This window comes from Ictalurus furcatus, chromosome 4, assembly GCF_023375685.1.
Source record: "Ictalurus furcatus strain D&B chromosome 4, Billie_1.0, whole genome shotgun sequence".
NCBI classification, from domain to species: domain Eukaryota; kingdom Metazoa; phylum Chordata; class Actinopteri; order Siluriformes; family Ictaluridae; genus Ictalurus; species Ictalurus furcatus.
Window position 1 is genome coordinate 18565408 of NC_071258.1, and position 13379 is coordinate 18578786.

The 13379-nt window shown below is 41.2% G+C and overlaps 1 protein-coding gene across 1 annotated transcript in view; it reads right to left on the bottom strand.

Annotated features, from left to right (window-relative positions):
- The window catches only part of reln (reelin), a 633795-nt gene that overhangs the window by 295358 nt on the left and 325058 nt on the right, over window positions 1-13379 (bottom strand). The window contains exons 22-26 of the mRNA XM_053623241.1: window positions 9019-9131; window positions 6351-6488; window positions 2348-2534; window positions 2010-2215; window positions 1741-1912 (exon numbers count right to left, since the gene is read on the bottom strand). Coding sequence (XP_053479216.1) covers window positions 1741-1912; window positions 2010-2215; window positions 2348-2534; window positions 6351-6488; window positions 9019-9131 — 816 coding nt within the window. The remainder of the gene's footprint in view (window positions 1-1740; window positions 1913-2009; window positions 2216-2347; window positions 2535-6350; window positions 6489-9018; window positions 9132-13379) is intronic.

A 13379-nucleotide genomic window follows, 5' to 3' on the forward strand; every position in this document is an offset into this window, starting at 1 on the left:
ACAAGACCCGGCAGCGGATAGTGAAGACAGCTGAGAAGATCATCGGGGTCTCTCGCCCCCCATCACAGACATTTACACCACATGCTGCATCCGCAAAGCCACCAGCATTGTGGATGACCCCACACACCCCTCACACACACTCTTCACCCTCCTGCCATCTGGAAAAAGTTACCAAAGCATTCGGGCCCTCACAACCAGACTGTGTAACAGCTTCTTCCCCCAAGCCATCAGACTCCTCAATACTCAGAGACTGGACTGATATATGCACACACACACACACACAGAACTGAACACCATCCAACTCCCATTGAAATATTTGCACATTTCTGCGTTGACACTGTTGCATTTTTTACTGCTACTGTATTATAGAAATATAGTATCCAATTTATTGTCACTATATACACTTTATATACATTTTACATGTTTTGTTTACATTTTATACCATTTTTAAATTATATTGTTACTCCTTGGCACCTATCTTTTGCACTACCTGTATATCAGACATTTCCACACTAAAACTGTGTACTGTTCGGCACTACGCTGTCACTTACTGTACCTATTGTCCTGTTTTAGTAGTTACTGTACTGTCCTGTGTTGTTAGCACATGTCTGCACATGCACTACCTCATGGGCTGGGGCACAATCTTAGACAGCTCTGGATTTCACCTCCAGACCCTGCTCAGCTCCACTGAGGGCAACCATTGCCTGGGTGACCATCATCAGGTTCCAGCTCCCAACTACCAGCCAGGCCAAAAGGTTTGGCTTGCAACCAAAGACATCCCACCCAAACCTGAGGCTAATAAACTTTCCCCCCATTATCTGGCCCTTTCCCCATTGAGAGCATTAACAATCCCACTGCCGTCAAACTCAAACTACCCCAGTCCCATCACACTTTTCACATCTCCCAGGTTAAGCTGGTTCATGACAGCCCTTTGATAGCTAGGCATCTAGTTGTCACTTCCTTCTTCAGCTAGCACTTTAGCTTAGCTTAGGAGGCAGGGCTTTTTGATTACAAAGCTCCCCAGCTATGTAACAATTTCCAGTTAGAGTTTCTGACTCAGACACAAGTCTTAAACTTCAAGTCTAGGCTGAAAACTTATTTGTTTAGTCAGATATTGTGCTAAATAGTTTTTCTCTTTATTTGTTTAAGCTTTACATTTTTCTTTAAATTTTGTAAGAGATAAGAGTTTTAAAATATCTTATTCTATTGGCAGATAATTTTGCTTCATTCTAGAAATAAACACTTAAAAATATCAAAATTATCTGCCAGTAGAACAAGAACTATTTCAAGTTTAAAATTAGTTTAAAAAAAAAAAAAACAAGCTTAAAAAAATAGAAATAGGTTTAATAAGCTAACTTTTGCAGTGCACTGGGTTCCAATTCCAAAAAATGTAGAAGTAAAAATATCTTGAATATGGGCAAATTCATATAATATTTCTCTATTAGATTTCATTTCATTATTATTTATTCTATTTGTTCATATTTAATATGAGAAAATATTGGTTATTAATTTGGAAAATATGAAAGATTTTCTAATCCTTGTTTTTGCTGTAAGAAATACATTAAAGAATGTTACTCAAACTCATATCTTAATATGGTCAATTTTCTGACCAATCTTGAAACATACTACTTTCAAATCCTGTTATTGAAATTTAATTTACTGATTCCATTAATAATTCATTAATTGTATTTAGTTATTTTAGCTTGTCTAGCTTGTTCGTCCATTATGTGTCTAGTTTACCTGAGGAAGAGTAGGATTAGCCATTGGAATGACATGTTTTTCCCTCTCAGAGAGAATGATGACATCATCAATAGCCCATTGGTCGTAACCCTCACCCGAATGAAGGGGTTGCCACCAGCGGAACTGCGTACAGGGTGTCTTAGCAGCCAATGGTAGCTCATAATGGACAAACCTGTTGCCACAGAAGATAAGATACACAGCAAAATTATCTAGTGAAAAAGTATATTAATCTAATTAATAATAAGAATTTTCAAACACTCTTTTCTCACCGAGGCTTGGTGAAGTCTGTGAAATACAGTTCTGCGATTAGACCCCAGCTAATGCCACCATTGTTACTATACTGTAGAAGCACTCCCTCCTCCCTGCTGTCAGGCTGGTTACACTCCACCCAGTCACCACCCACACGCAAGTAGAATTGCACAAACTCTGCCCATTCTGTGTCCAGGTTCAAGCTCACTAGTTGTCTCAGTCCAGCCTGTTCAAAAATCAATGTAAAAAATTATTTAAAACCAACTTTTAAATTACATTTTACATAACCATTACAGCTTACATAAGTTATATAACAACTATTTTCCCTGAATATTACTTGTGAATATTCATTACATACCTTGCTAAAATACAAAGAAGATCCAGATGATACAACACCACAACCCTGGTCAGGGGTCACCACCTCCCCACCAATAACCTCTTGCCATGTGGTCCTTAGTGCTTCTAGGGACTCAAAGTCTGACAGCACACTGGAGGACAGTGGTGACGTAGGCTGGCAATCTGTACCAGAAAAGCCATCATCACACCTGAGGAGAAAGTGAGAGAGGGAGAAAACAAGGGAAAAAAGACCAGTTGCATTAAAAAAAAAAACTTTTTAAGACTGTGGAGGCTGGGGTGTGTACGAGCTCTGGTTTGTGAATGGAGGGTGGAGCTGATGAGTACTGGTAAGGAATGCACACCTATGGGGAATTCTCTTAATGATTGTTCTCTGTTGCAGTGAGACGAGGTGAGGATAAGTGGGAGAGGGACACATGCCTTGAGAGAGAGAGAGAGAGCCACCAGCATGACACAAGTGTGTGTGTGTGTGTTAAAAAAAGAACGCTGAAAATCAGAAAAAAAGGAGCACAATAAAGAGTGTTAAGTTGTCTCAAGCATGCCTCTGCCTTCCTTGTCCTTGCCCAGCTTTAAAAGTATGACACTGGTGCCGAAACCCGGGACAGGAGGAAGTCACTGTCATGGAGTCCTCACCGCTGGCGGACCTCATCATGTCCCTCGCCAACCTACACCAGACCAAACATCAGGCCCTCCTACAGCTGCATCGCGACCAAGAGCAGCAGGTTAAAGATTGCTTGACACCCAGGCAGAGGATCGGCAAGAGCTCCAGCTGCCATGGCCACGCTCCATGTCGCCCTCACCAAGATGGAACCGCAGATGACCCTTAGGCCTTCTTGGAGCTGTATGAGCTCTCCACAGTGACGTGGAGCTGGCCCGAGTGTCTGTAGGCAGCCCGCCTGTTGCCGCTTCTGTCCAGCGAGGCCCAGCTTGCGGTCCAAAAGCTACTGGTTGCCAACATACTGGAGTACCCAGACCTGAAATGGGCAATTGTGCAGCAGGTCAGAACCCAGAACTACAGTGGCAGTGTTTCCGGTCGCTGACCTTCACCAAGCTAAGCATCCCTTCTGCCTTCACACAGAAGCTCCAGGACTCCTGCGGACGTAGTCCAGCTGCCAAGGACCATCTGGCAGCATATCAGGAGACAGGCGAGCACCTCACTTTTTCCTCTCTCTCATGTTCGCCCTCATGTCTCTCCACCTTCCTGGCAGGGATTTTCCCTTGGAGCCGTCACGCGATGAGACCCTTAGGCACACCTTTGACCAAGTCAGAGTAATCGATGGTCAGCCGATCCAGCCAAGTGTTGCACTCTCCCACCCCTCTCCCAACTATTAAGAATAAGTTATATCGAGTGATGCAGGACACTCAAACTCAGGAAGAAGTAACACAGTTTTGGTTCCAAGGAGCCGTCAGGACTTGGCATTCCAGGCGGCTCACCATAATCCAATGGTGGGGAACTTAGCCAAGCATTCACGGTGATGTTCGCAGGTGGTGTCCTGCATGTCACGAATGCCAGCCGGTGAATCCACTGGCCACCCCAAAAACACTGTTGCGCCCACTCCCATTAATTGAGGTCCAAATTTAAAAGGATTTGTATGGACCTTGTCGGGCCATTAGTTTGATCTGCACAAGGGCATAACTTTTGCTAGTTTTAGTTTTTAGCAATATCACCGTACAGAATGTTGTGGAGGCACTCTGCCAGGTTATCCCATGTCGGGATCCCAAAAGAGAAAATTGGGAGGAGGGAACATCAAACAGTAAAAATGAAATTCAGTATGTTCTTGACCTGAGAGCAAAACTCCACACCTTAAGCCACATAACCCAAGAGAATTTGCAACAGGCGCAAGAACGTAAATCACAGCTGTATAATAAGGGGGCTCAGCTACGAGAGTTCATGCCGTGAGATAAAGTGCTCATTTTGCTACCCTCGTCAAGCTCTAAATGACTTAACAAGGGCAAGGGCCCTTTGAGGTTACACGGCAAGTTGGGGACATCAACTATAAAGTAAGGTGAATGGACAGATGTGGGGTGTGGCAGGTTTACAATCTTAACCTCATAAAACCATGGAGGGAGATGGTTTCCGTGGATTTGGCGTTGGTCATGCCTGAGAGGAAGGATCTAAGACCAGAGGTGAGTCTAAAGATGGCACTTCAATCCATCCCAGTCCCGTATGGAGACCACCTCTCTATGTCCCAAATCAGAGACATTACTAAATTATAGGCTGAAATTTATAATGTGTTCTTGCCTCTCCCTGGTCACACTAATCTCCTAGAGCACCACATTGAGACAACCCCAGGAGTGGTGGTATGCAGCCGCTCTTTTGGGCTGCCCAAACACAAAAAATGTAGTTTGGGATGAACTCAAGGCTATGCTCGACACTGAAGTAATAAAGGAGTCCCACAGTGACTGGAGCAGTCCCGTGGTTTTGGTTCCCAAGACAGAATGGACAGTCCGGTTTTGTGTGGACTTCAGAAAAGTCAAAATGGTGTCTAAATTTGATGCATACCCAATGGCTTGCAATGACAAACTGATCGATCAGTTAGGCTTGGCTCTTTTTTATTTGTCACTGGATTTAACCAAGGGATATTGGCAGATCACCTTGACACCAATGTCTTGTGAAAAAACAGCATTTCCACTTCATTTGGGTTACACCAATTCATGACCCTTTCTTTTGGGTTGTTTGGGGCCCCCACAATGTTCCAGCGGCTCATAGACAGAGTGCTCTGCAAATGCCGCTGCCTATTTAGATGACATTCTTATTTACAGTAATGATTGGCAGCAGCTCATACGGCACCTGAGATCTGTTCCAAGATCGCTGAGGTGGGCAGGACTCACAGCACACCCAAAGAAATGTACAATTTGATGGGTGGAAGTACACTATCTGGGCTTCCACTTGGGTCATTAGCAGGTGCATCCCCAAATTGATAAGACAGCAGCGATTGTGACCTGCCCAAGACCCAGGACCAAAAAGTAGGTGACACAGTTCCTGGGGTTGGCTGGCTATTATTGTAGGTTTGTGCATAATTAGTCAGATGTCACCAGCCCACTGACTAATCTCACTAAAAAGGGGGTACCAGATCTGGTAGAGTGGATGGACCCATGCAAACAGGCAATTACTCAGGTAAAAGCTGCACTGTGTGGCGGACCACTCCTACATTCTCCTGACTTCTCTCTCTTTTATTTTACAGATGGATGCATTGGACAGGGGGTTGGGGGCCATGTTGTCCCAGGTGGTGGAAGGGGTGGAGTGCGCCGTGCTGTACATGGGCCGCAAGCTCTCAGTGTGAGAAACTAAAGTACAGCACAATAGAGAACGTGTGTCTAGCTATCAAATGGGCAGTTCTCACCCTCCAATACTATCTGGTGAGGTGGGCCATCACCCTCTGTCACACTCCACCGCATGAAAGATGCCAACATGCGGATCACTGATTGGTATGGTATCTGATTGATATCTGGCACTTCAGCCATTTAAACTCCAGGTGGTCCACAGGCCGGGGGCACAGATGGCTGTGGTGGATTTCATCTTTTGGTGGAAGAGGAGTCAACAGCAGGCTGGACAGGTCCCTGGCCTGAGTTGGGGGTGGGGGTATGTGGAGGCAGTGGAGTGTATGAGCTCCAGTTTATGAATGGAGGGCAGATTCGGTTAAGGCGAGTGGTAAGGAATATGCACACCTATGAGGAATTCTCTTAATGATTGTTTTCTGTTGCAGTGAGACGAGGCGAGGATAAGAGGGAGAAGGACATTCGCCTTGAGAGATAGAGCCACCAGCATGATGTAAGTGTGTGTGTGTGTGTGTGTGTGTGTGTATGTGTATGTGCATAACAAAAGAATGCTGAAGAGCAGACAAAAGGAGCACAAGAAAGAGAGTTAAGATGTCTCAAGGCTGTCTCTTCCTTCTCCTTGCCCAGCTTTAAAAATATCACAAATAACTTTGCAAAAACACTTCAATTTGCATAAATTGTTTAAATGACTATATTCTATAATCTTAAGTAGTCATACAAAGACTGACCTGCAGTGACCATGGTCACACCAGCCATGTCCATAGCACATTAGAGGACACTGTTGCCCAATGTAGATATTGTCTAAGGCCCACTCATCTTGCTCACCATAGAAGTTTTGGATCCAGCGAAACCGTGTTGCACTAGACCTGAAGCCAAACAGAAACCAAATAATATAAATATAAAATAAATAAATTATAATATAAATATAAATGTAAATATCATATAAATGAACCCTAAACTGTCAAACAACATGGTTTCAGAGGCTAATTAATGCTATCATGTTAGAATAAAATCAAACTAAACCATGGTCTTGGGTGTTAAAATGTGCAAAAGGTGTAAAAATGCAATTGCCAAATTGTTGAATTGATCAGAATTATGTCAGTAATTAAGTGTGAATGTGTGTGTGATTGTGCCCTGGGTCATTCCAGACTATCCCAGGAAAGTTAGAGCACAGGGCCAGGATGCTAACCCATGGCAAGGGGTCAGTCCATCTCAGGTGGTCCAATACAGGATGCTTGGCCATTTGTAATTTTCCTAATTTTTTTGAGTGATTACCTATATGCATTGGAATTGCTAAACCAACATTTTTTTACTTGGTTTAACTACTGATTAGTAGTATGCATCTTGTGGTATGGCCTTCTATATTTCTGGTCTCGAAGTCTTCTTTGAACAATGGATTGTGATACCTTCACCCCTGCCCTGTGGAGGTTGTTGGTGATGTCACTGACTGTTGTTATTGGGTTTTTCTTCGCAGCTCTCACAATGATTCTATCATCAGCTGTTGTTGTTTTTCTTGGCTGACCCATTCAGTGTCTGTGGCTCAGTATACCAGTGGTTTCTTTCTTTTCCAGGACATTCCAAATTGTTGCATTGGCTATGTCCAATGCTTGTGCAATGCCTATGATTGATTTTCCCTTTTTTTTCTCATCTTCAAAAAGCCTTGCTTTTCTTCCATAGTCTGCACTCTGATCTTCATGTTGGCTTATCCATTTTTAACAACAAATGCAGTCTTCACAGGTGAAACTGAAAGCTAAAACCAATAGATGTTGTTCAGAGCTATTTATTATTTAAACAATCTATCTAACAGGACACACCTGGTAACAAGAAACGCCTGATCTGGTCAGATACAAAATGTTCTAGGTTTAAAACATGTACATATACAGTGCTGTGAATTTATTTTTATTTTTTTTGCCCCATCCTGATTTCTTCTGTTTTGGGGTATATGTCAATCTAAATAGGTTTACATCTTCAAATGAAAGGATAAGATATAGCTGCAAGCAAGGATGACAGTACCAATCAATATGCTGCCATCACCATCTGGTGGCTGTATGAAAACAAGGCATGGCGAAGTGAGTGCTGTAGTGTAAAACACCCATATATAAAAAGAAGTTTATTAAAAGTTTGATGCGTTACCATGGCAAGACTATTTAAGATATCAAGACTCCTTTCACATCAGCCATGTAAAATTGACATTATACTGCTGTTTACATTACAATTTAGCATCCTCAATGTCTTGGAGTAATGTTGACCAGGTTTGGTGAATATCACATGTATCCCCTAGGAGGAATATTTAAAAGTTTACTGTATGCACTTTTAATAAAATCCAAAATGACTGATTTCCTGTTGGGTGGAGCTAAAGATTGTCAGAGTGAAAGTTGTTCAGCTTGATGAGACCAACATGTCTACTGAGTTTCGTACATAGACGTACAAGCATGTATGATATATGCACCAAGTTCAGGTACAGTGTAAAAGGGAGTATTGCAGAGCCCCCTGCCATGCCCATGTGATATCCTTTGCCTGGGCCTAATGGCAACGACGTCATGTGTGCCAAAGTTCATGAGTTTTTGAGCATGTTAAGGGCCCCAAAAGCCCCTGAAACCTTGGAAAAAAAACAAAAAACAAAAAAAAAACAACAAGAAAACAATACATATAGCTGCAAACAGCGATGATGGGCCCAACCACTATGGTGCCATCAACACCCGGTGGTGTATGGAAAAAATGCATAGTTAAGCGAGAACTGTAGAGTAACTTGTTTTGAACTGACATGTTAGATTAAGCCCATTTCTAAGGCTTTATAACAGCTTCTATGTCCAAACAAATTTCAGAGCCTGCCATTTAAAAAAAAAAAATCTACATTAAATCCAAAATTGCCGACTTCCTTTTGGATGGAGCTAATTACTATAATATTTAAAGTTATCCGGCTTGACGAGAACAATATATGAACCAAGTTTGGTGACTGTAGGTAAAACTGACCCAACCACTTTAGTCAATAGGGGGTGCTACATAACCCCTCAAACCCTCACCCCCACACCCATGTCTTAGAAATATACAGCTCAAGTTTGATCTAAATCACTTTTTGCATGCAGAAGATATGAGACACTTCCTGTTTCCTTTTTTCATCATAAATGTATTGCCTTGCCATGACGAAACCACCCAAGATATCAAAAATCCCTTCACAGCATCCACAATGTCTTGGCATAATGTTGACCAAGTTTCGTGACAATCATGTGAATCCCCTAGGAGCAGTATTTAAAAATTTAGAGTCTGCATGCTGTGAGAGCACTACTGTAATTTGTGTGAGAGTAATTTGAGGTTTTACTCTATACAAATTACTATGCATAAAAAAAAAAAGGCTTGCATGACATACATTGACTAAATATACTTATATACACTCACCATGTTTTTTGGTGTAGAGGAAGGGTAATTCTTTTCCAAGTAATGAACTCAGAAGGATGGTAGACACTGGGGGCAGTGAACTCAGGACAGCTAGGCATGCCTGGAAGACATACCTATGGGTAACACATTAAAGACATACAACTTAGCCTTTTATTCTGATCATAGTTTAGTACAATCAGAACAGTTTGCAGTATACAGGATCACAATTACAGTATCATGTACTTAATATAGGCTGGCGGGGGTGAAAAAATGCTGTAAATGTTTGCCTTATTTTATTATTAGTTAATTGAGAATTCTACAGTTGCAATCAAAATGATTAAATCCCCATTGCAAATCAGGTTTATTGTCAAAATGTGCAGATTTTCATCTGTTTGCAATGAACAGATCAAACAAAAGCAATTGTAATAGTTCAACACAATGGATGCTTCAAGTGGTTTCCCAAAATTCAACTGAAAATGCAACTTATTATGATTTCTCCAGTTTCAAAATTATTCAACCCCCTGAATAGAATCCCTCACAACAGCACAAATATGCAAAACAGGTGTTGTCTCAAGCATACTTGATGCAAATAATCAAGGGCTCCATTAGATGCACTAGGTGTGCTTGAGCTGGAACACATGAAATAGCTGAACTGGCTAAGGACAGAAAATGCATGCAATGCCTGGATGGGGCAGAAAAAGGAAGCCATCAATGGCTGCAACCAGATTTCTGAGAAGACAGGTTGTGACAAACTCTCGAGTGACTGCAGAAGACCTGCAGCAAGACTTGGTGGCAACAGGCACTGAGGATCCAGTGAGCACAGTAAGGTGCATACTAAACACAGCCGGTTTCCAAGCCAGAACTCCAAGACATACACCACTACTGACCCAAAAGCACAAATCGGCTCAAAATCATTAAGCCACAGAAATTTTGGGATTCTTTTCTGTTCTGCATGCCATACTTTTCGGCACGATGGATCAGCAATATGTCTCGAGGATGAAGAATGAAGAAAGAACACTATATCCACAGTCAAGCATGGTGGTGTCTCAGTGATGCTCTGGGGCTGCTTTGCATCCTCTAGCACTGGAAACCTGCAGCATGTGGAAGGCAAGATGTATTCATGGAAGTATCAGGACACCCTAGGAGAAAATGTCATGCCATCCGTGAGGAAGCTGAAGCTTGGGTGTCATTGGACCTTCCAACAGGACAATGATCCAAAGCATACCTCAAATTCCATCAATGCTTGGTTGCAGAAGAAGTCCTGGAAGATTCTACAGGGCCATCACAGTCACCTGACTTGAAACCCATAGAAAATCCCTGGTGGTATTTGAAGAAGGTGGTTGCAGCACACAAACCCAAGAATATTACTTAACTGGAGGCCTTTACTCATGAGGAATGGGTTAAGATCCCTCAGGAATGCTGCCAGAAGCTATGCATCTCGTTTGCAGCAGGTCATAACAGCAAAAGGGTGCTGTACTAAGTACTAAAGATGCTTTCCATGAAAGGGCTGAATAATTTTGAAACTGGAGAAATCATTATACATTGCGTTTTCAATTGAATTTGGGGAAACCACTTGAAGAATTTGTTGTGTTTAACTATTTAAATTGCTTTTGTTTGATTTGTTCATTGCAAACAGCTGAAATTCTGTAGATTTTGACAATAAACCTGATTTGCAATGGGGGTTGAATAATTTTGATTGCAACTGTACATTTATACATGCACAATTTTCTGATTAAATTGAAAGTTCTAAATGTGTCACTATTACATCTGATCTAATGGAATAATCAATCAAAATAAATTATGGTTATAAAACAGACTTACAGTGACTTACATAAATATTCACCCCTTTGATCTTTTCCATATGCTGTAGTTACAGCCACCATTTGATTTACAGTTGGTAGAAAATGTATACACACAATTTAACTATTTTCATATTTAGTTTTCCTATAAATTGGAATTAAAATGGAATCAATCTATTTTGTCTATCTAATCTACGTACAACAGTTAAGTGAAACAGTGAAAAGCTAACAATTAAACATGTTTAATATTATTTAAAAATGAACAACTGTAATATCTTGTTCTGATAAGTATACACCCCCTTTACCATAACATCCCTATAACAATCTCAGGAATAAACGATTGCTTTCAAAGTTACAAAGTTACTTAACACCAATGTGGAATCAAAGCAATTCACTTGATGGCCCTTCATTTGTCAAGTGGAGATTCACACAAAGGCAGGAGTATGGGCTCCAAAGACCTTCCAAAAACAACTGTGACAAGTACATATCAGCAAAGGGATATACAAAGATTTCCAAGACTTTGATGATATCCTGGAGCACTGTTAAATCCATCATTAGTGGAATGCATAGCAACATCAATAATCAATATCAAAGATATTGCACACATCTTGCCTTTATGGCTGGGTGGTAAGAAGAAAGCCATTTCTCAAAGGACCCATATGGTGTCCTGTTTGAAGTTTGCACAAAGATACCTGAAGTATCCTGCAAAAAACTGGCAGAAGGTTTTGTGGTCAAAGGAAGCCAAAGTACTTTTTGGCATGAAAGCCAATTTAGCCCATTAGCAAAACAACACCATCCAAAACTGTGAAGCATGGTGGTCGAAGCATAATGTGGGGATATTTCTCATCTGCAGGAACTGGGGAACTTGTCAATGTTGAGAGAAAGATGGCTGAAGCCAAGTACATGGAGAATCTGGGGAAGAAATTCATATTCCAACAGGACAATGACTCCAAGCATGAGGCCAAAGCTACTATGGAGCTACCTTGCTAGAAACAAAGTGGATGATCTAGAGTGGCCTAGTCAAATCCCTGACCTAAATCCATTTGAATACCTATGAACTGACTTGAAGGCTGCTGTCCATCAGCAAAGGCAAACTAACCTCTCCCATCTTGAACACTTCTACAAAGCGTAGTAGGGGAAGATCTCCAAATCCAGGTGTCCCAACCTTGTGGAGCACTAAAGACTGGTAGCTGCATTTGCTGCCAAAGGTGTATCTAGCAAATATTGATTCTGGGGGTTATATACTTAAAATAAAAAGTTCTATAAATGAAATGCTATCTTTTTAAATCAAAATTAATATTCACTGGATTTGTGTGATATGCTTTGTTGTTTGAATCAGGGAAAACAAGTCCCATTAAAAATCCATGAGGTTTACCGAACTTGACACAGCAAAATATAATTTTTTAAAAAGTATTACACAGCTACAAATCCCAACCAAGGCTGAATAATAAGAGAAGAAAGTTGAGGAGAGGAGTGTTTTATGCTGACACTTATTTTCTGTGCACAGGAAAATTTCTTAACACAAGCATTAAAATCTCTCAGGCCCAATCACAAAAAAAATCTTAGTAACAGCAGTTCAAGAGGCCCAATCTGCCAGAAACAGCCATCAAAGTTGTCCCCTCACAAATCTTATTCCTCCTACATGAGAGTCAACAGCAGCCTTTTTAAAGGTTCTGGCCACACCCTGTGTGCAGGTGTACCCTCTTAGAGGCTCACAATGACCCCTGCTGTTCTGACCATACAGCACAGCACAGACATACTGTATGCACAATGCACAACAAAAGCATGTGCTAATAAGGCATGACAAAATGGTGTGTATTCATTTTCTATTCACTTTATGTGTAACATTTGCATACACACAATATATTTTTCATTGTTAATTATACAAAAAAAATCAAACATTTGTTTGCTGTGCAAATATCAATACTTAGTAAAACTTGGTAATACTTTGGCTGCTATTACAGCTGCAAGTCTCCTGAGATATGTCTCTAGGAACTTTGCACATTTTGGATTCTGATATTTTTGCCTATTCTTCTTTACCAAATTGTTCACACTCTGTCAAACTGGCTGGAGACTGTTGGTGAACAGCAATTTTCAAGTGTTGCCACAGATGTATTGAGGTTTGGGCTTTGACTGGGACATTCGAACACATTCATGTTCTTGAATTTGATCCATTGCAGTGTAGCTTTGCCAATATAGTTAGGGTAACTGTCCTTTTGGAAGCTCAAGATTGCCCTATTTGACTGCACCCATCTCGTCCAGTTTCCCAGTCCCTGCTGATGAAATGCATCAATACAGCATAATCCTACCACACCCAAAAGTTAAAATTTTGGTCTCAGCAGACCAGAGAATATATTTTACCACGTCTTTTTGGGAAACTCCAAGCAGGATTTCATATGGTGTTTTTTTTTTTTTTTTCAATAATGACTTTCTTCTCATCAGTCTTCCATACAGCCCAGCTTTATAGTGGTTCCAGGCTACAGTTGCCCCATGTATAGCTTCTACCATCTGAGGGTGGATCTCTCAGAATTCCTTAGAGTTGCCCTTAGTGTCTTGGATTCATCTCAAACTAATGTCCTCCTT